The sequence below is a fragment of the Oncorhynchus clarkii genome, chromosome 1 (assembly GCF_045791955.1).
Source record: "Oncorhynchus clarkii lewisi isolate Uvic-CL-2024 chromosome 1, UVic_Ocla_1.0, whole genome shotgun sequence".
NCBI lineage: Eukaryota > Metazoa > Chordata > Actinopteri > Salmoniformes > Salmonidae > Oncorhynchus > Oncorhynchus clarkii.
The window spans coordinates 24,617,066-24,640,673 of NC_092147.1; the positions used below are offsets into that span (position 1 = coordinate 24,617,066).

At 41.4% G+C, this 23,608-nt stretch overlaps 1 protein-coding gene across 1 annotated transcript; it reads left to right on the top strand.

The window, feature by feature from the left end:
• The first annotated feature begins 4,690 nt into the window (after positions 1 to 4,690).
• On the top strand, positions 4,691 to 16,513 carry LOC139392891 (malonyl-CoA decarboxylase, mitochondrial-like). Its single transcript, XM_071141248.1, has 5 exons — positions 4,691 to 5,371; positions 11,049 to 11,161; positions 12,598 to 12,754; positions 12,913 to 13,065; positions 15,594 to 16,513. The coding sequence occupies exons 1-5, from the start codon at positions 4,823 to 4,825 to the stop codon at positions 16,134 to 16,136; spliced, it is 1,515 nt and encodes a 504-aa protein (XP_070997349.1). The 5' UTR covers positions 4,691 to 4,822; the 3' UTR covers positions 16,137 to 16,513.
• The last annotated feature ends 7,095 nt before the right edge of the window (positions 16,514 to 23,608 follow it).

A 23,608-nucleotide genomic window follows, 5' to 3' on the forward strand; every position in this document is an offset into this window, starting at 1 on the left:
GGCCCGCTGGAGACGAGTGTGCTCAGCTTTCCAGGTCTCCTCAGCGAGCCAAAACCACTCGTCAACAGCAGGGGTGTCTGTTTGGCTCGGATGCCAAGGTGCCAGTGCCGGCTGATACAGTTGAAGTCAGAGGTTTACATACACTTAGGTTGTAGTCATTAAAACTAATTTTCAACCACTCCACAAATTTCTTGTTAACAAACTATAGGTTTTGGCAAGTCGGTTAAGATATTTACTCTCTGCACGAAGAGTAATGTTTCCAACAATTGTTTACATACAGATTATTTCACTGTATCACAATTCCAGTGGGTCAGAAGTTAACAAACACTAAGTTAACTGTGCCTTTAAACAGCTTGGAAAATTCCAGAAAATGTCATCATGGCTTTAGAAGATTCTGAAATGCTCATTGTCATCATTTGAGTCAATTGGAGGTATACCTGTGGATGTATTTCAAGGCCTAACTTCAAACTCAGTGCCTCTTTGCTTGACATCATGGGAAAATCAAAAGAAATCAGCCAAAACCCCAGAAAAAATGTGCAGACCTCCACATGTCTGGTTCATCCTTGGGAGCAATTTCCAAATGCTTGAAGGTACCACGTTCATCTGTACAAACAATAGTATGCAAGTATAAACACAATGGGACCATGCAGCCGTCATACTGCTCAGGAAGGAGACGTGTTCTGTCTCCTAGAGATAAACGTACTTTCGTACAAAAAGTGTAGATCAATCCCAGAACAACAGCAAAGGACCTTGTGAAGATACTGGAGGAAACAGGTACAAAAGTATCTATATCCAACGTAAAACGAGTCCTATATCGACATAACCTGAAAGGCTGCTCAGCAAGGAAGAAGCTACTGCTCCAAAACAGCCATAAAAAAGCCAGACTACGGTTTGGAACTGCATATGGGGACAAAGATCGTACTTTTTGAAAAAATTTCCTCCGAAGAACACCATCCCAACCGTGAAGCATTGGGGTGGCAGTATCATGTTGTGGGGGTAGCAGTATCATGTTGTGGGAGTGCTTTGCTGCAGGTCACAAATGGGGACAATGACCCGAAGCATACTTCCAAAGTTGTGGCAAAATGGCTGGTGCACTTCACAAAATAGATGGCTTCATGTGGAAGGAAAATTATGTGGATATATTGAAGCAACATCAAGACATCAGTCAGGAAGTTAAAGCTTTGTTTAAGGAGAAGTAACATGCAGTGAAAACAAATATTAAATTTTAACTTTTAAACTTGAACTGAGTAAAAACTCTAAATATGGATTGCACAGTAATGTTCACTTGTTTGAGGTTGAGGGTGATACTTGGTGGTGTCCCATCTTTTCCACAAGTTCATCAATGTTCGGGGTAAATGGTAAGTCGACTTCTGTGTGATGTTTTGTTCAGGTTCATCAAAGAAAACAGTTGTTCACACAGGTATGTGCTGCCAAACATAGACAACGTTTGAGCAGCCTGGATGCGCAGCTGGGGCTCCGCAGCACCCACTGCCGCATATTTTGCCCTCAGTGCACATTGCATTGGAGGTCAATCAACTCCATTTGGAGGTTTGGTGGTGAGGTCAACAGCAAATGGGTTACCGAGCAGTTCCAACCTGCTTTTTTGTGCTTCAAAGTCAGCAAACGAAAAGCGGCAAGCATACCTATTTTATGACTGTGTGCTCGGGAACGCACTGGTAGAGAGCTTCCTTTCATGGTCTGGCAGCTGGGAAAGTGGCTCAAATTTTCTTTCCGCATCTGCGTCTCCCACAGAGTCAGTTTGGTTTTAAAGCCTTCACTGTACACGATCCCGACCCTGCAGCTGCAAGTTTATTGCATTCAGATGACTCGTAATGTCACACAGAAAAGCCTCACACAGAAACATTTCGTCTCGGAGTTGTGTTGTGTCTTTCCCTTTGCTGTCCAAGAACAGACAAATCTCCTCACGAAGCTCGAAACATCTTTGAAGCACCTTTCCCTGGCTTAGCCATCGCACCTCTGTGTGATAAGGCAAATCACCATGCTCCGTTTCTAACTCCGTCAGAAATGCCTTGAACTGGCGGTGATTCAAACCTTTGGCTCTGATAAAGTTAACTGTGCGCGTGATGATGCTCATTACATGCTCCATTTTCAAGGCTTTACCGCACAACGCTTCCTGGTGTATGATACAATGATAAGCTGTCAGCTCAGCATCTTTTCCCGTATCTTCGCCACCAGTCCGCTCCTGTGTCCACACATCGCAGGTGCTCCGTCGGTTGTCAAACCCACGAGTTTTTCCCAAGGCAGCTCCATCTCATTTACACATCTTGACACCTCTTCATACAAATCATGTCCACTCCGCGGATGAAAATTGACAACTGGGCAATGGAATATGCAATAAAATCTTTTCCCTTTTTCACAAGCTGCTCATTTAGCGATCTCTTCTGCCAAAATAAAACTGGCCTTGACAGCAGCCTGGCCTTGTGAAGCCTGTCGAGATTTGAGGCCTCGTTTTAATTCCTCTGCCTTTTGTAGCCTTTGTTCCATGTCCATATTCTTGTTTTTGTCCGCGTGTTTCGTTTCATAATGTCGTCTCAGATTATACTCTTTCAGTACCGCCACACTTTCTCCACACAGAAGGCTTAAGGTATCCACCTTCCGTTTTGCCGTACTGAAAGTTAATTTTACTGTGTGCTGACGACTGCTGGCCAATAAATATTTGAAGCAGCCTACTGCTCGGTGCGTCACCTTTGCATTGGTGCAAAGCCCTGACCTCATGTGGCCCGCGGGCCTTGACTCTGACCTATAGAAGGTTTGTGGGCAGAACTGAAAAAGTGTGTGCGAGCAAGGAGGCCTACAAACCTGACTCAGTTACACCAGCTCTATCAGGAGGAATGGGCCAGAATTCACCCAACTTATTGTGGGAAGCTTGTGGAAGGCTTCCCGAAATGTTTGACGCAAGTTAAACAATTTAAAGGCAGTGCTACCAAATACTAATTGAGTGTATGTAAACTTCTGACCCACTGGGAATGTGATGAAAGAAATAAAGGCTGAAATAAATATATTATTCTGACATTTCACATTCTTAAAATAATAGTGGTGAACCTAACGCCTCCAACACCATCATTAAGTTTGCCGATGACACAACAGTGGTAGGCCTGATCACAGACAATGACAAAACAGTCTATAGGAAGGAGATCAGAGACCTGGCCGTGTGGTGCCAGGACAACAACCTCCCCCTCAATGTGATTAAGACAAAGGAGTTGATTGTGGACTACAGGAAAAAGAGGACCGAGCACGCCCCCATTCTCATCGTCGGGGCTGTAGTGGAACAGGTTGAGAGCTTCAAGTTCCTTGGTGTCCACATCACCAACAAACTAATATGGTCCAAGCACACCAAGACAGTCATGAAGAGGGCACTACAATGCCTATTCCCCCTCAGGAGACTGAAAAGATTTGGCATGGGTCCAACAATCCTCAAAAGGTTCTACAGCTGCACCATCGAGAGCACCACTGGTTGCATCACTGCCTGGTATGCCAACTGCTCGGCCTCCGACCGCGAGGCAGTACAGAGGGTAGTGCGAATGGCTCAGTATATCACTAGGGCCTAGCTTCCTGCCATCCAGGACCTCTATACCAGGCGGTGTCAGAGGAAGGCCCTAAAATTATTGTCAAAGACTCCAGCCACCCTAGTCATAGACTGTTCCCTCTGCTACCACACGGCAAGTGGTACCGGAGCACCAAGTCCAAGAGGCTTCTAAACAGCTTCTACCCTCAAGCCATAAGACTCCTGAACATCTAATCAAATGGCTAACCAGACTTTTTCATTGCCCCCACCCTCCCCCTCTTTTACACCGCTGCTTCTCTCTGTTGTTATCATCTTTGCATAGTATAATAACTCTACCTACATGTACATATTAACTCAACTAACCTGTGCCCCCCTTATATTGTCTCGCTATTGTTTTATTACTGCTTCTCTTTAATTACTTGTTACTTTTATTTCTTATTCTCATCTGCATTTAAAAAAAAACTGCATTGTTGGTTAGGGGCTCGTAAGTAAGCATTTCACTGTAAGGTCTGTTGTATTTGACGCATGTGACTAATAACATTTGATTTGATTTGAAATGTAGTTACAAGGTGGGTCAATTCTGGCTGTGTTATGGCTGCCGCATCTGGGCCACTGCAGGGCCCTAATTCCAAACCACATGTGGGCGACACAAGTGGCCGATGTGGGCCAGGTCCAGCCCAGATAAATATTGCTACCTGGGATGAGCCTCCTAGGTTTTGTATTGAAGTCAGTGTACCAGAGGAGGACAGAAGCTATCTTTCCTCTGGCTACAACATGGTGCTACCCTACAGAGTGCTGCTGAGGCTAATGTGGACCTTCATTGCAAAACTGTGTGTTTTAATAAACTATTTGGCAATGTGAATATATTTAGTATAGTTTTATCTAAAAAGTCTAACTTTTAAAATGTTTCAGTATTTTTTATTTTGGGGGGGAACCATTGAATTAAATATGTATTTAATAAAGTAATTTTTTAGGTTCATAGACATCGTTTTAATTTTAGAGTCTGGGTGGAATTTAGTAGTCTGGGTGGAACCTGTCCACTCTTTTCCAAATCAATATGTTTATTTTTGTTACATAATTGCTCTCTCATACACAAGAGGCAAAGATCGACCACGCGGGATAAAAATATTCCACAATTTAACCTAGCATTTTAAGGTGGGGAGAGTGTCATTGGAGGAACAGGTTTGAAAAGGGCGGTTGTGAAAGTACTGTCTCTTTAATAAGACACCGGAACGGATTGTGTTGTGTTCCGTGTGTTACGATTTATAACTGTAAAGAGAGAACGTCCAGACTGCGATGATACCCCAGCACATAATTTGTACATTGCGTAGTGGTGTGAGGTGCTGGCAACATCGAAGTGTTTTGGGAACGGTTTTACAGGTAGAGGCCTTGGAATTTCGAAGCGTGCGCTCTCGGTCCACCTCGGCTGGCCCTGTCAGATCCATGGAGGAAATACTGACGAGGGTTGTGGTACCATTACCTACATACGAGACGAGAGAGAAGTCCCCGCCTCCCCCAGAATCGAACAGTGTGGAATTTATGCATTTCTACAGAAGCCTTGAAAAGGAAGAGAAGTCACAATTACTAGCAAAGTTGTCACACGATTTTGGTGTTGACCACAAAGGAGTTTCAGAGCTAGCAGGGAAGCTGCTCGACACTCAACAAAGGGACTTGGCTACAATACTGCAAGTAGAGGACAGGTTACGATACAGTCTGACTCCTCGCTATAAACAATTGCTTAATCACATAAGTAGGGTGGAATCGGGAGTGAAGTTTCTGGTTGACCTACGTGCCGATCTGCTTGAAATAATATCATCTAAAGCAAGTGACAGTCCTCATATTCGGGTAAAGGCATTGTTTACAACTTGGCCAGTTAATGTCAATTCCGTTCGCGTTTTGGAAATATTTGACAGGTACAGCCTGTTCCTATAGGGTGCAGTCAGGAATTATATATAAAAGCACAGGTGTTTCTCTCCTTGGAATCGACTGTCATTCCTGAGCATTTAGCATTTGGGGAATTGCTAAGCAAAAGAGAATAACATAATTGTCTGACTGCACCTGCCAAAATAGTAACTTTCACTATAACCAGACAGGTGTGATTGAAAATGTTAGCCATATTTCCATTGGAAACACTAACATAATACACTTGATTTGCTTACAAACAAGCTAATATATGACAGATTGCCAAGAAACAAAATAGACGAAATAGGTTCCAAATATAATGTACCCAATGAATTGAAAATGTGTGTGTCAAAGTTAAATCAGATACAGGCCTATGTTATGTACGGACTAAATAAAGTGTTGGCATTTTGAAAAGGCCTATTGACGCGGTATGACGTGGAAGCCCCCCTTTACATTAATATTGGTGTCCCATTTCAACCCGACTGCTAGAACAGTTCAGCTCAGATGACTTTTGCCCTAGTGAAGAAACGTACGTTAGTTTTATTTTTAAAATGTCATGACCATCTGACAATCTAACCTATTATATTTACTGTTAGCATAGCATATCTCCTGGGTGATTATCATTAAACCAGTTTTAAAATGTTTATAGTAAAAGGAGTTGTAAAACCATGATGCATCTGCAAAAAATGTACCATTCTAAGGACTAAGATATTGAGTTTTTGGGGAAGTGTCTTATTTTAAATACATTGTACATTTTTGCTTGAATTTTGCAAATTTTCGTATTGATTTATTTATAACTTTTTTGGACTTTGAAAACTTGCGGTAATGAGAATTTTAATGTTTGTAAAATGCATAATCTGATAAACAGAAACATAATAATAATAATAATAATGATGAAATAGATTATGTACAGATCCTAATCTTCATGAAAAATTACACTTGAGAATTTTTTGTTTGTTTGGTCAGATTTGTAAGAATAACCCCATTACAGCATTGGCCCAGGGTAGGCAACCCTGTTCCTGGAGTGCCACAGGTACTGCAAGATTTTGTTCCAACTAGGCACCTGGCATTTAGGGAAAATGCTAGATGGGATGGTCCACTTTTAGCCTACTGGGCCTGTCTTAACTTGTTTTTGTTTCTTCACAAAATTATCATTATCTGGCTAATAATGGGCCTGTGTGCCTTGAGGGATAAAACAAATGGTCCATGTTGGGGTCTCAAGTAAAAAAAACATTGTCCGGTTTGTCAAATGCCAGACCTGATTTCTGGACCCAGTCCGCCACTGATCAGTCCAATCAGACATTATACTCTTACACCCATCACTCCCTCCAACCCTTTCTGAGGCAATTTACCATCTTGTACCCACATCAGTGTGTCTGACAAAGACCTTATTTAATAGATACAAGTATTGTTCCTCTTGCTTCCCCTTGGGTGCTGTGGGACATGGAGGTGAAAAAGCAGAGATGAAATTGCTTAACTGGAACATCTAATTGGTCATCAATTAGGACATGCTTTGTTTAGTTTTCCAGCATCTTCCCTCCAGTTATTATTTGGCCTCTTTATAGATTAGTTAAGTCTCACAGGGATTTGGTTATGTTCTGCTGGACCAGCTCTTTTCCCCTTTACCTGTGTTTGAGAAATCTGCCATGATAACGAGAGGAGTTACTTTAACAAAGGTGGCACTGGCAATGCAGTAGGTGAAAATAGCTGTACTGTATACAATGTCCCCCTTACTTTTGGGAAAGAAATGTGGCCTCCATACACTGCAACATTAGAATAAGTTTAAATTTAACCTTGACCTCTGTCTCAATGTGCATCAGACAATTAAAATCGTGGACTTAGTTGCATGCGATATAACGCTACTTAATAGTCAAGGATGTATCATGCAATATTGGGACTCTACACTTTACAGACCTAGTGGAACAAAAGTAAACCTTGAATTTGGAGGTTTAAAATATCCCTCTGGTGGCCAGGTTGATCTATTTTATGAAATGGCTTTGGTTGGTGGATATAAAGTCTAAGTTTTTTGATAGGCTGACGCATAATTCGTTAATAAAAACAATAATTGTAAAAAGCTGGTGAGGTTAGCATAGGGCTATTGTGTGCCAGGCTACCTAATGGTACCAGCTGCAATATAGTGTTCTATCTAACTACATCGACGATCATAATTGGCTGATGCGCATTTTGAGACTGAGGTCCAGGTTCAACTTTGCAAGTATGGCCCCTCTTGAATGTAAATGAGAGCCTCTCACCTACATTAGAATGTGTTTGCGGGAAGAGAGGTTTTCATAATCGTTATAGTGATTAAAACATCAGAAAGACGAGCAGGACATTTATTTTTAAAAACTCTGAACTATCAAATAGGCCTAGCCTAATAAGATTGAAATGGTCAAGACCAATGTTCCCTCAAAAAAATGTTTTGTCGCTGAGCAAATTTCATGTCAGCTGAGCGCAAACAAGCGCATCTACTCACGACCGCTCATGCTGTAAATGCGGTCCAGTTCAAAGTAAATGGCACAGATCCATATATGGCAATGGTCTATTTGCGTATAGGCCTACTGCAGCTCTGATTGTTTATGCCTCACCGGTCTGTGTAGAGTACGGGCTGAGTAGTGTGTTCTGCCTACAACAAAATCTCTTGCATAGTTTGTTTTGTTTCGGTATTTTGAATTGAAAGTGACTAATATTGCATTGATTTGATCACAATTGCCACAGTAAAGGGAGACGTTGATAGTGTTAACAGGGAAAATCCTGAACGATGGTCACCAAACTTTTCTGAATCAAGATCACTTTTGAGTCGAAATGCAAGATGACTTAGTTAACCTATACAACATTGACCTATTATAAACAGTACTATAGCAATGAGGTTTGTGCAGTAAGCTATAGGCCCAATACATTATCACCGCATATTGTCTGTTGTTGTATTACTTGTTAAGCACAGCTGAGTTAGCATACATTTGAAATAATTAGCTTTACATTTTTTCATTTTACTGGGCTGATGTTGCCTGAATCTGATGGTCAGTCTCAGCTGAGGAAGAGTGCAGTAGACTGGGCCCGCCAGGAAGGCAGAGTTTGTACATGAAATGGTTGAAAATGGCAACAGTTTGTCTACCCATTAACAGAAATGTTTGGAGATAGACCAGTCGGTGACCACTGCTCTAGAAAGTTGAGTGAAGTTCAATCTCGTGCTTCTCTCTGTGGGCTGATATTTCTGCACCACACGCGTAGCTTAGAGGGAACATTGGTCAAGACTGCAATTACTAAGGTTCTTTAGAAGTGTCACTTTGAATTCCACAGTAGATTTGTTTCCTGCTGTCAGTCTATCGATTTTATTTTCCCACCGTTTTTATTCATCTTCACCTGTGCACAAAATTACCTTGGAGATGAGGAAAATAACTGGGATTCATAAAATACTTTTACTGTGAATTTAGTGTAGTGGTCCCTCACATTTGACAAGTACGTTAGTTGTGGTTTGTCACAGAAGCAATTTTAGCCTAAGTCTCACGTCATCTAGGCCTACTGGAGCAAAAGGCACGTAGTGAAGTGGGGGCTGAGGGGCTGTCCTGTTGCACCATGGAAACTTTGGCTGCACAGCTGAATAACTTTGGCTTTGGTTCCTGTTTTATATGCATCACAGTTTCCTTCTTGTTCTCTTTGTGCATGTAATCTAGCAACGGTGTAGCTGCTGTGTAGCTGCTGTGTAGCTGCTGTGTAGCTACTGTGTAGCTACTGTGTAGCAACTGTGGCATGCAACACAAGTTCCTAATTTTACTGGTATGAAAGACTTAAGTCATTTTCTCTTAAGGCTTTGAATCTCAAGCTTTTTTCAAAAGCTCACATTATTGTCACAGCCATTAAGTCTAGAGAAGGGGGGTTAAACAAGTGTATTTGTTTGATTCCTCTTCTCTCGCTCTCTCCTACTTCCATGTCACTAAACTTGACGAATGCAAATGAAATACAGATTTTCCCCAGAGTTTCTTTTCTTTTGCGTGACTAAGAATTGTGAGCTCCTTCCACCCAGAGACAAGGCGGCAGCTGCGGTTTTATTTTCACACAGCATATCAATGCTTCTTCAGGGTTTTATCAATCTCAGATTTATGTATTTGTGCCTGTTATCAGATTCTAAGTTTGGCTTTTTTGGTGTGAGCGAGCAGACACACACACAAACGCACACATTTTTTTTAAATGTGCGGTTTTTCAGTTTTTGGCCCTGTGGGTTATGTGGATGTGGTACCTCTAAAGTAGTGTCTTTCCAGGGAGGAATTCATCTAGATAAGTAAATATGTAAATAATGAGTGTTTCGTGAAGAATAACCAATTCCTTTGGCTACTTTGGAAGGGGTAGGCCTAAATTTTCATATTGAGGCCTGAAAATGATCCATGTTTTTTGTTGGGTGAGCAATTTTAGTGCATATAATTCATAGTGAACGTAGGCATGTTTGGCTGTCGACTTGCCCAGGGGCTTCTGTAAATTTGATTTATTTATATGTGTGTATGTGTATATATATGTATGTATATGTGTGTGTGTGTGTGTGTGTAATATATATATATATATATATATATATGCAAATGAATATATATATATAAAAATATATATTTTTTAATTTAACCTTTATTAGGTAAGTCAGATGGAGTACATTTGAGTTCATGCAGCCAGGTGTAATGGTGTGGATTTGGGTATCCCTCAATGTGTGTACTGTTTGTTTTTTGAGAGAGCCTCTCTCTGCCATAATGAAGTCAGATATTTGGAAGAGGACTATACCCTGCTCATATGGGGATGCGTTTATTGAAGTTCAAGGCCTGGGTCTATGTCTCCCCAGCATACCTCACCTCAATTTTGAGGTATTAAAACATGAGTGAGAGCTGTAATTGTTTTGATTGAGTATTTAAAAAGTGTATTGTTGAGAAAATGGTGCATAAATTGTAGTTTTATTTGTGTGTTTTTATTGGAAAATATTTTATGGAATTGTTGCGCTCAGGGTACCATTGGAAATGAGGCAATGGTCTCAATGGGTTCCCCTAAATAAATAAAAGGTAAAAAATGTAAATACAATACTGTAGGCTTCAGAACAACCTGTTCCATATTCACTACCACTAATGAAAACATACATAAAAGCAAGCAAACAACAATTACTGTCAGTCATGCCTTTGATACCAGCCTGTAAGGGAAGCTAGGCTGAATATTATTAATGCTGCCGTCAGTCACTAGATAACGCAGTGAACAGCTCATCACGCTTTTATAAGGGTTACACTAGAACAGATTGAGGGGAAAAAAAGAGCAAAAACACTAGTAAGCACTATGGCAGCTCATTGTGAGTGTCATCCTATTTGGATGACATTAGTCAGGTGCTGGGACTGGTAGTGTGGGGCTCTGAGGTTACGTGTTTAATTATCACTTTAATCAGTAAGCAGATGTTTTTGTTCAGAGTTAAATATAACAAGCTATGTTTTTTAGTGTCAGCAACACAATAGCATCTACAGTATACATCCTGTGTGGTTTTGATTAGTCTCCCACCTGTCAGACTAACAAGAGTAGCTGGCCAGAGCGCACAGGTATTTTACCTCTGGATTCTGATGTTTTTACCCAATCTCCACCCCCCCCCCCCCCCCTTTACCTGCAGGACCTGAATGGCACTCTGAAGAGTCTGCTGTCTGAGTGGTTCTCTGTGGGTCTGCTGCGTCTGGAGAGGATCACCTGGCAGTCCCCCTGTGAGATACTGCAAAAGATCAGCCAGTAAGAAGCCCCTGTAGTAAACACAGAAACCTCTACAGTATGCACACACACACACCCTAAACTAGAGGTCGACCGATTAATCGGAATGGCCGATTAGTTAGGGCCGATTTCAAGTTTTCATAACAATCGGAAATCGGTATTTTTGGGTGCCGATTAAAAAAAATATATATATATTTTTTTACACCTTTTATTTAATCTTTATTTAACTAGGCAAGTCAGTTAAGAACACATTCTTATTTTCAATGACGGCCTAGGAACGGTGGGTTAACTGCTTTGTTCAGGGGCAGAAAGACAGATTTTCACCTTGTCAGCTCGGGGGATCCAATCTTACAACCTTACACTTTACTAGTCCAACGCAATAACGACCTGCCTCTCTCTCGTTGCACTCTACAAGGAGACTGCCTGTTACGCAAATGCAGTAAGCCAAGGTAAGTTGCTAGCTAGCATTAAACTTATCTTATAAATAACAATCAATCATAATCACTAGTTAACTACACATGGTTGATGATATTACTAGATATTATCTAGCGTGTCCTGTGTTGCATATAATCTGACTGAGCATACAAGTATCTAAGTATCTGACTGAGCGGTGGTAGGCAGTAAACATTCATTCAAACAGAACTTTTGTGCGTTTTGCCAGCAGCTCTTCGTTGTGCGTCAAGCATTGCGCTGTTTATGACTTCAAACCTATCAATTCCGGAGATGAGGCTGGTGTGACCAAAGTGAAATGGCTGGCTAGTTAGCGCGCGCTAATAGCGATTCAAACTTCACTCGCTCTGAGCCTTGGGGTGGTTGTTTCCCTTGCTTTGCACGCTATTAGCGCTGCTTCGATGTGGTGGCTGTTGTCGTTGTGTTGCTGGTTTGAGCCCAGGGAGGAGCGAGGAGAGGGACGGAAGCTATACTGTTACACTGGCAATACTAAAGTGCCTATAAGAACATCCAAAGGTTAATGAAATACAAATGGTATAGAGGGAAATAGTCCTATAATAACTACAACCTAAAACTTCTTACCTGGGAATATTGAAGACTCGTGTTAAACGGAACCACCAGCTTTCATATGTTCTCATGTTCTGAGCAAGTAACTGAAACGTTAGCTTTCTTACATGGCACATATTGCACTTTTACGTTCTTCTCCAACACTTTGTTTTTGCATTATTTAAAACAAATTGAACACGTTTCATTATCTACTTGAGGCTAAATTGATTTTATTGATGTATTATATTAAGTTAAAGTAAGTGTTAACTCAGTATTGTTGTAATTGCCTCCTGCTGCCTCCTGTGAATCAACACTCCACAAATACAGTTTTTTTTTAAAAATCGGCTGATTAATCGGTATCGACTTTTTTGGTCCTCCAATAATCGGTATCGGCGTTGAAAAATCATAATCGGTCAACCTCTACCCTAAACCCATATCTAACCATCACTATGATCTGCCAGGTACGAAGCTGTGCACCCTGTGAGGAACTGGACAGATATAAAGCGTAGAGTTGGGCCGTACCGTCGCTGCTATGCCTTCACCCACGCTGCCATGCCAGGGGAGCCACTGGTTGTCCTGCATGTGGCACTCACAGAGGACATATCTGATAACATACAGGTCAGAGGTTTATATGGAATATGAAAGAATGCATAAATTGATAAGTTTGTTTGGCTGTCATGTGGATTCATATTACTTTTCCTCTTTTCAGGTCATGAACCACATTTTGATAATTGACTGTGTCTGACTCCAACAATGTTGTTTCTCTTGTCGAATAGAGTATCGTGAGAGAATTTGCTACCCTGGACTCGGAGGAGGATGTGAGCAAAGTCAATACAGCAGTGTTCTACTCCATCTCCTCCACCCAGGCTGGCCTGCAGGGGGTGGAGCTAGGGAACGTCCTCATCAAGAGAGTTGTGCGGGAGCTACAGGTGGGTGGAGAATGACATCACCACTGTCTAAATGAGCAGGCAGACAGAAAGACTCTGACTGCCCTTCGCCTGTGACTAGCTGAACACTGTGGAACGTCTCTTAGGAAAACCAGCTGCTCCGCTGTATCGTAGTTTGTTGATTTATTAGCCAGCTCCAGGGTCCTTTACTCTCTGTTTGTCACTTGCTTCAATGTCACCTGATAATTTCCATTCACTCTTCCAGAGAAGTTCCAGAGAACCACTCACGTCACCAAGCATTTCTGGCCACGGCCAGTAAACAGATGGCAGTCAATCACAGCAATAGTTCAACATAAGCTGGAGGTCATTTCCGCGTGAAAGGAGTGGTTATTATGATTAGATAGCTTGTCTAGGTTATATAACATGCTTTGGCTATTTTTTTGATTGCTCTTAGTCATTTGAGTTTCTCAATTAAGCCAAATACTCTCTCACAATATTGCAGTTCTACCTGCATCTGAGATATGTTTTTCAGGGTAAAGAGCGGATATCAGCATGATTGAATAACCATCTCCACACATCAATCAAGACCGAGAGCGAAATAATGACATTTCAGATGGTTTTGATGTGAGGGTAGTTGATAGTCTGATAGAGTATAGGCTTGTATGCTTAGAGTAAGTGGTCTGTGCAGTTGTGTGTCTTGTTGATTTGTACAGTAGCCCTATATACATTCAGCAGCATCGACATGGTAAAGGAGTTAATGTTATGTTGGCTGTTCTATTGACCAGATTGGCGCACGTTCAACAAATCTAATCTAACAAGGTGGATATTCATCAAATCCGTCATGATTCATGTATTGTAACTGGCCCACAATGTGTTTACTTAAGTCCGATTTGGATATATTTGGGTTTATAAGAAGTGACTGCTAAATGCTAACTCCTGTTCATATAAGATGGTTAGCATAGCTAGCATACATAAATTGTTGGTGGTAGTCAAGTCGTTTTTAACTGTAATGCAGTTGATTGGTGATGATGACATGAACGTGTTTGGGTTGGCATCCATACAAGTATTGTACTCAGATTTTTACCTCAACAGTGTGAAAGACAATGTAGGCTAAATCTAGGCTGATTTTGCTGGGGGCCAATGAGGAGACTCGGGATCTTTCCCCCACGGCCCTTTCCCCCATGCGTTTCCATGGCAATTCCATTGTTTTGGTCGAGTTCGATTGACCTCTTTACCGCAACTATTAGTCCTGGCCTAAGTGTTCTAGCCTTTCCATTGTTCTGTAAGCACTCCTAACATTGGTTAAAATTATTGAGGGATGTACATTGTTCTGTAGGGCTTGAACATCTAATCTGTAGTCCCGTCTGAACTCTGAGGATTTCGAATTGAAGCAGAAACTTGATTTTGTTTTACAAAGCCTTTTCTTGTGGCCTATGAGTTCTGGATTTATCCCATGGCCATCCTAATAGCCCTCATATCAGTTGGGGGGGAAAAAACTAAGAACGTTGAGCTTCTGGGCTGGCTCAGGACTGTGACTGTGTGCAGTGCCATGGCAGTGTTACGCCCCACATCAAGGGGAATAGAAAAGCTCCACAGCCGCTGGGAGACCACTATAATAATGGATGGATGAGAGGAAGGAAAAGAAAAGATCTTTCTGTGATTTAGGAAGAAGGGAGGAGGATCCCGTTGTCTTTCAGCGTTACACCACACCTTTACTGTCTCCCTCATTCTGGCTGTCCTCATCTCTCAGGTCTGTGGATTGCACGCCTGCTCTAAGCCCGCTGTCCAAGGTTTTACAGTAAATTAAACTGATGAAATGATTGGAAAGTGACCTCTTGACATGGTTTTCCTCAGATCCACTAACTCGTGTGATTGAAGTACAGGGGAATGAATGAGAAAGAGGCTGAGAGGGAGAGAGAGTGGGAGAAGGAAAGGCACACTCCAACATCTGCTTCCAGGAGTTATCTGACACACGTTGCCTCCTTCCTGTGAATCAACACTCCACACAGCTCTGTACCTTAACAGCCTTGACAAGCAAGAGTCAACAGAACAGAGAGGGAGAGAAATGCCAGGGATTAGAAGAGAGAGGGCAAGGAAGAGAGCTTGTAAAGAAGGGCAAGATAGAAGAGTGTGGAACGTTGGCGGCAGGCAGGCAGCATGTGATGATGGCAGAGAGGCACTAGGGAATAGGGACCAGAGTCAAGAGCTTGGATGGAAGGTATTAAAAGTGAGAGAGAGGGAGGGCAGGGTACACGGAAAGCTTGGATGGAAGGTATTAAAAGTGAGAGAGAGGGAGGGCAGGGCACTGCAGAAAGTGAGCCTAAATATCTTAGTGATAATTCACTTCATGTATTTTTCTTCTTACCAAGCTAAATTATCTAATGTCACTGACAGATAATTTAGCTTATTTTAACCAAAAAGTTTAATACAATTAATGTATCTTAATAATAAGTATTTCTAATCTCTCTATAATACCACATTGGTATTGTTTATTAACTGGTGTAGACAGAGTTGTTTCATACTAAGGAGGTTTACCTCAGGAGAGTTAGTCTATCTTTCTGTCTTTGCAGAGTGAGTTTCCCCACATGTCCCAGTTCTCCAGCCTGTCTCCCATCCCGGGCTTCTCCTCCTGGCTACAGGGCCTGCTTAGCCAGCACCGGAAGGAGGGCCGCGTGGAGCTGCTAACTGACTGCGAGTGGGGGAAGGTGGCAGATGTCACAAACACAACCCCTGATACCAACGCCCTGGATGCCCTGCGTAAGCTGATCAGCACCGGTGACTGGACCCGTTCTGAACACCTGGTCCACATCCTGGAGCCTGCCCTGATGCGCCTCTGTGCCTGGTACCTCTATGGAGAGAAGAGGCGCGGCTACGCCCTAAACCCTGTGGCCAATTTCCACCTGCAGAACGGCGCCACCATGTGGAGACTGAACTGGCATGCAGACACCAGCCCGCGTGGAGTGGCCAACTCCTGTGGCATCATGGTGAACTACAGATACTTCCTGCAGGAGACCACATCCAACAGCGCTGCCTACATGCACAATAAAATCATCACAGCCACAGAGCAGGTGCTGGGCTTGGTCTCACAGTTTCAGAAGAACAGCAAACTCTGAGCTCCATGGACACATATGTACACCCACACTTGGTATTAAAGATGTCTCTAGGTCCAGGACTTCCTGGCTTCATGGTGGCTCTGATCTAATTTGCCAAAACAAAACGCTTTGAAAAGCGTCGGGACAATTTGGCATGATATCAGTTGTTGTTCTATTCTTTTTTAAATCTTTTACTCTCCCTTCCTTCCCGAGGTGGGTATGTAGTGTTATCATCGCCGATAGAGACTCCCAGTGTTTTATGGTGTGAGAGACTGCAGCTAATGAAGCGAGACACATTTATCAGGTCGTGCCATGTTTCTGCTTGACAATGTGTGATGCTGTAGCACAGCAAATAAGCTGCAAAGCTATTGGAATAAATTATGTCTTTGATTCTTTCATTTGGCTGATCTGTGTGGGCGTGTGTGCATGTGCAAAGCCGTGCGGGTGAAAAATACATAACACTGACACCCACATTGTATAGAATTATGTAGAACAAAACAGTACCATATTATCATCTCATTATCTCTTGGCCCCGATTGTCACACGACAATCTCTACAAATCAGTTATTTACTGAAGCTCAATCAAGCTATTATTTAATGAGCTGTGCTCTCAAGAGATTAACATTTTTAATTTATCTCTGTATGTAAAATGTGTAATTTTCTGCAAAAGTCATTCACACCAAAATGTGTAGGGTCTCTGTAGTTGAGACCATAGTCCTTGCTATGTTTGCCACCTGCCAACACTCAAGCCTCCCTAGAGACCAATCTCTGATGTACTGCTACATCAAAATACTGAAACTAAGTGGGATTCCTATCTGCCCCACTCCATTGTTGCGAAATAATATATCACAGCAAGTTGACTGTGAAATTACATTTTCTCTCTCAACGGAGCCTAACTTTTTTTCAGAGCCAGCCACACTGTCCCTGAAACTAATGAAGTGAGAAATAAAGTTTAAATAAATGGATAGATTTATGGAATTCACTTTAAAGCAGGGGAGGGAATCAGTGAGCATAAAAGGACAGTTTTAAAGGATGCCCTTGAGAAAGTGTTCCTCTTGTGAAACAGACAGGAAGAGTGAACACTTGTGAGGAATGCAAAGTCCAAGGAGATCACACCGTTCCACCACCATGGACAGGAGTTTCCATGGAAATGGTAACATTAAAATAAAATGTAGTTTGTCATATGCGCCGAATACAACAGGTACCACCTGCAACGTAGACCTTACTGTGAAATGCTTACTTACAAGCTCTTAACATACAGTGTAGTTCAAGAAGTAGAAAATATTTACTTAATCAAAATAAAGTAAAAATAAAAAGTAACCGTAGAATTACATAACAATATGAGGCTATGGGGCTCCTGAGTGGCTCTCAGTGCTAGAGGTGTCACTACATACTCTGGTTTGATTCCAGGCTGTATCACAACCTGTCAGACAAGAGAAAAGAACTATAGAACATGTACATAATGCTTTAATTGATTTGATGTGTGAATGAATATGTCAATGGTGTAAATGTATAATTAGTGTGAGGGATGCGAGAGAGCGTGGTCATGTTATTGCCATCCATTATAGGCTGATACATTTAATTTGAGGAGAGTACTGCATGATAGGGGATAATCTTAGAAGCACTTGAGAATCCCATAGAAAAGCTGATTTATTCTAGGTACCTCTCAAAGGATTACTAGATCTGTCAGTCACAGCATTACATTAGTATTGAAGTCCTGTAGACCCATCTCACTCTCTATTCAGAATCCATCTCATGTGGCACTTGATGCTGCCACATGCACACACACACACACCCACACACACAGCTTTCTTCAACAGTACTCAAAGGGTGATTACTGACAATGACAGCTATGGTAAAACTGTATGGAATGGAAACATACAGCTTGTGTTTTTGTCAATATTAGGGTGTAAGGCTTTCATTTTGCTACTTTGAAAGTTTCCAAAGAAAATGCAAACTGAGTTGTACAAGATGAATGTGTTGGCATGAAGATGCAGATGTGTTGTGAAATATGAGGCACTGCTGGCCACACTGACGACCTGGAGATATGTCACAACATTCTAATCAACACGACTCCAGCTGCCTGCCAAATCCACATTATCATATAAGGGGCCATTTGTTAATAAGCAATTACAGTCCGAATGGATTAGTTGCCACTTTACACCCTTTTTAATGGCTTCGATCTGCCACTACACTTAGGCAAGGCACATACACTACAAAGTTATTTTCCCATATCACAGCACATACATCAACCCTCATGTTCCTGCTCTTGATATGAATATTGTGTGTCTAACATGAAATATAGTGAATATGAGAATGAGCTGACCATAGTCATACTACCTGGTCCAGTCTAATGTCGAGTGGACAGCCTGTCTAATCCAAAGCACCTGTAAGTAATGTCATCTTTCTAAACCTGATGCATGCTGAGGACCTGATGAATATGAATATCAAAAGTTAATATTCCTTTTACATCTAAGTAAATAGCATAGCATAAAAACATAAAGTAAATTCTTAGGTTACAGGTATCATTCTCCTAAATCTTTGATCATGACATTATCTTCTATTAATTATATGCTAACAGACCAGACCATTTCAATTATGTTCTCTTTACAAATGAATCAGAGCCATAATATTCCATGCAGATAATAGGAGTTTAATCCATATTTTGACTGCAGGCCTGTCCCACTAGGCAAAGATGTCAATTCAACATATATTCCACGTTGGTTTAACATAATTTCATTGAACTGACGTGGACTAGGTGAAAAATCTGTCAATGTGCCCTTGAGCAAGGCACTTAACCTTCATTTCTCATGTAAGTCGCTCTGGATAAGAGCGTCTACAAACTAAACTGTAAATGTGAAACAACGTTGATTCAACCAGTGCGTGCGCAGTGGGGTGTGTGTGTGTGTGTGTGTGTGTGTGTGTGTGTGTACAGTCTAATTACTGACTACCATTGAAATGGACTGCAAAGGGGTGCCAGTACTGAGTGCTTAATGTTTTTTTTTTGCATTTTCACAATGCAGTAGCGAGGTGCATTTAGAAAAGGCCAAATAAGCCAAATAGTCAATTAACACAACACTCCTGATTACAATATGTTATGTTTACATACTGATGATGTTGCCATCTTTCATCTGGGAAAGGAAACAAGATATTGAAATGAGCATAGTGATTTGTAAAAAGGAAATACTGTAGACGTTAAATAAATTGTGGTTTTTCAGAAAGATATTGTTTAATTAAAATGCTAAACATTAGCATTTTATTCTCCCCCTAACTGCACATTGAAGTTGGTGTTTTCATTTGGTTAGGTTCTATGTGCCGCCGTTCTGTCTCTAATCACAAACCTAAATCCACAGGGTCTCCTGAGGGTTAGGCCATGCTACGGAAGTAATTAAGTCAAAGAATTCAACAAGGGAAAAAGGCCTCGTTGTTTGCCTTTCTTTTCCTCTTTTTATTCAAACGGAAAATAGTAAGAGAGATACTGTGTGGAAATTGTAAGCTTTGAAAATAGTCAGCCCAACAATTAGCATAATTATTGGGAGATTTTGGACATGATCAAACTGCTGTCTTGAAGTTCTGTTAATCCTGTTAATGGAAAATAGAAATGTGCAGCTATGAGCATAAACACTGACTTTACGAATAAAAGCTACTGTATGGAATGTTTGCACTGGGTTCTGCACCATGTTTAATGTTGTAAGTACAGTAATGCATGAAATGGTGGTCAGAATGCATGAGTACAACTTGAACTAACATTGAGCTGAATTCATTGATGCTGCTGCCTGCTTGTGGCTACATTAGTCCTCACTGTAATCAGGGGTTAATTTAGGTTATTTCCCTAACTGAGCTTCAACGTGAACTCAGAAATCATCAATAGTTTCAAAGGTGAAAGGGTAAGAGCTAGGGTTTGACTGTGCGTCTCTGTGGTCTACTAGCCCAGAGCAGTGGGAGAGGGTGGGAGTGAGTGGCGGCAGGCCACCTGGGGTATTTTGGATCTAAACAAGCCTGGATTGTTCCCATCTCCAACAGCTGCTTCACAAGTGTGGGCCAGGTGTCAACACTCACTCTAATCTGCATAAGGGAATGTAGGAAAATGCTTTGTTAATTTATTCATTCCAGAGGCGGATTAAGGTGACTGTGCACCAGCAATTAGGGCCAGTTGAAAAGAGCTGCCATCTTCCAGATTGAATATGCTTTGGTAACTTTAAGACTCAAGCAATGCGCCTACCTAGCCTACAGTCGATCCTACATGAACTTCCAACCCAACCTAACCCCAGTGCATGTCATTATGTTCCACATCACATGAAATCTATACATACTGTATCAGATGCATGCAGCCTTATGAATGTGCCTGTATGTATGAGGTGAGACATTTACTGCTTAACAAAATATTTTCTAACCACAACACTTTTCTCAGTGCCTCAAACCATTCCTCCACAAGAGTGACATGTAAACACTGACAAGGTCAAAGATCAATATTCCATCTCTCAATGTTGAATAATAAAAAAAGCAATGTTTACAGCCTTGATCTCACCTTAGGCATTGAACTCTATTTCTTGTGGACAAACCCATCACAAAACCCCGTCATTCACTGGCTCTGTAAGCGTGTCTTTCTGGCAGCATGTGAATGTGTAACTAGCTTCTAAGTGTGTAATTCAGTGTGATTGTCTGCGTCAGTGTTTTTGCAATTGTGTTGGTGTAGGAACATGACTGACTGCAGGGCACGGTTGATGTTTACATGCAGTAATTATGGATCTCAGGACAGATTGATCTGAAATATCCAGTACAATCACGATAAGACCTAAACAATGTCAGCAAGAAGCGCATCCGTCACTGCATTTGATTGTCAGCTATAAATAGGACATGTTGCGCCAGCCCACCAGGGGAGAAAGGGATAAATTAAAAGGTACATGCCTGCCTGCCCAGAGCTCACTCTAATATCCAGGCAGTTTGAATTACTGGCAAATAATGCCATGGATGACTCAAATCAAGGAAAGAAAGAGGAATAAATGAAAGCAAAGAAGGGATTATGGGAGTAAAAGAGCGCTAGCTATCATTACATTCATATTCAGGGTGGCATTACAGCAGTGCTAAGGGGATTCATTACTCAGCGTATCAGTCCTGGCCAGGATTTTGGGAGTAGAGGGACATAGGGGGTAGATGGGGGAGTGAGGGGTACGGGAAGGTTGCAGGGAGTGGGGAAGTTTGTTTTGACAGAGGAGTGGAGTTTAGACGACTGCAACATGTAGCTGGGTGTCAGAGATCTTTCTTAATTACAGCCATTCAGAGCAGAGGGCCCTGTTTGTTTCTCTGCCTAATGACTTAGATGGGGATTAAGCTCTCTGCTCACTGCTAATTAGCTAGCATTCCCTGGGTACGTACGTCAGACAGACCTCCGACAAGCACCATGGTCCACGTTCTGAGAGACATACGTCTCCATCGCTGCCTCAGCTCCTCATTACTGTCGGATAGAATGACTTCCGGAGGAGGTGTACTATCTCCAGGAGACGTAACAGCAGCAGAACATAATGCGGAAGCTGAAAGGATGAGATAGAACCCATAGCATCACATATTCTGTCATATCCCAGCTGAACCATAACATTCTGAGAACCATAATGTTTCTTGGTGAGATCGTGGTTGTGCTATGGTTATTTTGCATACAATCTTCCCGCAACATTCTGGGAATGGTGCCTCTTAAATGCTTGGTTTTGGAACATTCTCAGCACATTTAAGGAACTTGACAAATTAACTTTATTTTCTTGGCATTTCATTACTTAACAAAACGTTTCCTTAAAAGTTCAAACATGGTTACATTTAATTACATTTTTGGTCATCTTCTAGGAATGTTCTCCAACTGGTTTGACATTGGATATGTTCTCAAATAGTTCAGAGAATGATAAGAAACAACATTCTTCTGTGGGAATTTCAATACTGAAGCAAAAGTTTCCAACAGGTTTCCTTATGTTTTTTTTCTCAGAACTTTAAGAAAACCTTCCATAAAGAACATTCTAAGAATGTTCTAAGAATGCTTTTTAAAAACATATACATTCTGTTCTCAGCGTCAACAAAACAGCTTCTTCGGTATAATGGCGTTCGCAACAATTATATTTGCATTCCGCCACTTACTGTACAGGTGGATAATAAAGATCCCCAAAAATTGAGAAGAAAATGCAGGGTAAAAAAATAATACATATACAGTACCAGTCAAAAGTTTGGACACACCTACTTTTTCTTTATTTTTACTATTTTCTACATTGTATAATGTTAGTGAAGACAACAAAACTATGAAATAACACACATGAAATCATGTAGTAATGAAAAAAATGTGTTATATCATACAAAATATACAAAGTGTTATACAAAATATATTTTATATTTGAGATTCTTCCAAGTAGCCAGCCTTTGCCTTGATGACATTTTTGCACACTCTTGACATTGTGGAAAATAGTAAAAATAAAGAAAAAACATTGAATGAGCAGGTGTGCCCAAACTTTTGACCGGTACTGTATATAAAAACTTCCATACAAACTAAATGTAAATTCAACTAAATCAGCCTGCTTTTCTGTTCTAATCAGGTCCCTACACAGGCTCATCCTGTGAGGGCGGGACATTTTCCTGCGACAGTAGTCCGTCTGCCATTAAGTCTTAGAGGCATAAAAATGTATTGGCTGCAGATATAACGATGTCCAGCTTCTTGGACACTTGTGAAGTGCAATTAATAACTGTGGCTATAAATGCTACAAAATCCACCTTCTTCACAATAAGTGTATCCAGATCACTTGATTGATGTATAACATTAACAACAATATCTTCTTCAGAACTGTGGCCTCTTGCCCCTTCAAATGCTTTTCACCACCTCCACCTAGGAGATCTGCTGTACAGCCCTGATCCTTGACACCTCAGCCTCTTTCACCCTGACAGGGCACTCAGGGAATTCAATAATATGATCCCCACCACAGTTGTAACATTTTGCATTCACAGTCTCTTAGATAACATATTCCTTCCGTCTGCAAACTTTTTACACTTCTTAATTTGCATTGGGTTTTGCACGAACGCTCTTAGGGCATATATTATATATCCCAGCTTTACAGGCTGGTAGATACACTTCATCAAACATCAATTATACAAATAAACTTTTCTTCTTTTTCCCATTCTCCATACAGGTCAAGCGATGTTCATTAACTACTCCTTGTCACGTATACTCTCTAGGTCATCAGGCTGCTGATTATCCCGCACACCTGTCACCAGTCTCATGCACCTGCGCCTCATGACCCTCACCTGGACTCCATCACCTCCTTGATTATCTTCCCTATATCTGTCACTCCCCTTGGTTCTTTCCTCAGGTGTTATTGACTCTGTTTTCATGGTGGTGCATTGTTTTATTTATTAAAACGCACTCCCTGAACTTGCTTCCCGACTCTCAGCGCACTCATGACACTCCTGAACATTTTAGCCTAAGATATTGACTATCAGTGTCCAACGGGATGTCAGATATTACT

What these genes read in the sequence shown, in the direction of transcription:
- LOC139392891 (XM_071141248.1), top strand. Translation starts at nt 4,823, where the DNA reads ATGATACCCCAGCACATAATTTGTACATTGCGTAGTGGTGTGAGGTGC. An exon ending in GTGACAGTCCTCATATTCGG is followed by an intron (nt 5,372 to 11,048) that starts GTAAAGGCATTG and finishes CTTTACCTGCAG; the next exon opens with GACCTGAATGGCACTCTGAA. An exon ending in ATACTGCAAAAGATCAGCCA is followed by an intron (nt 11,162 to 12,597) that starts GTAAGAAGCCCC and finishes ATGATCTGCCAG; the next exon opens with GTACGAAGCTGTGCACCCTG.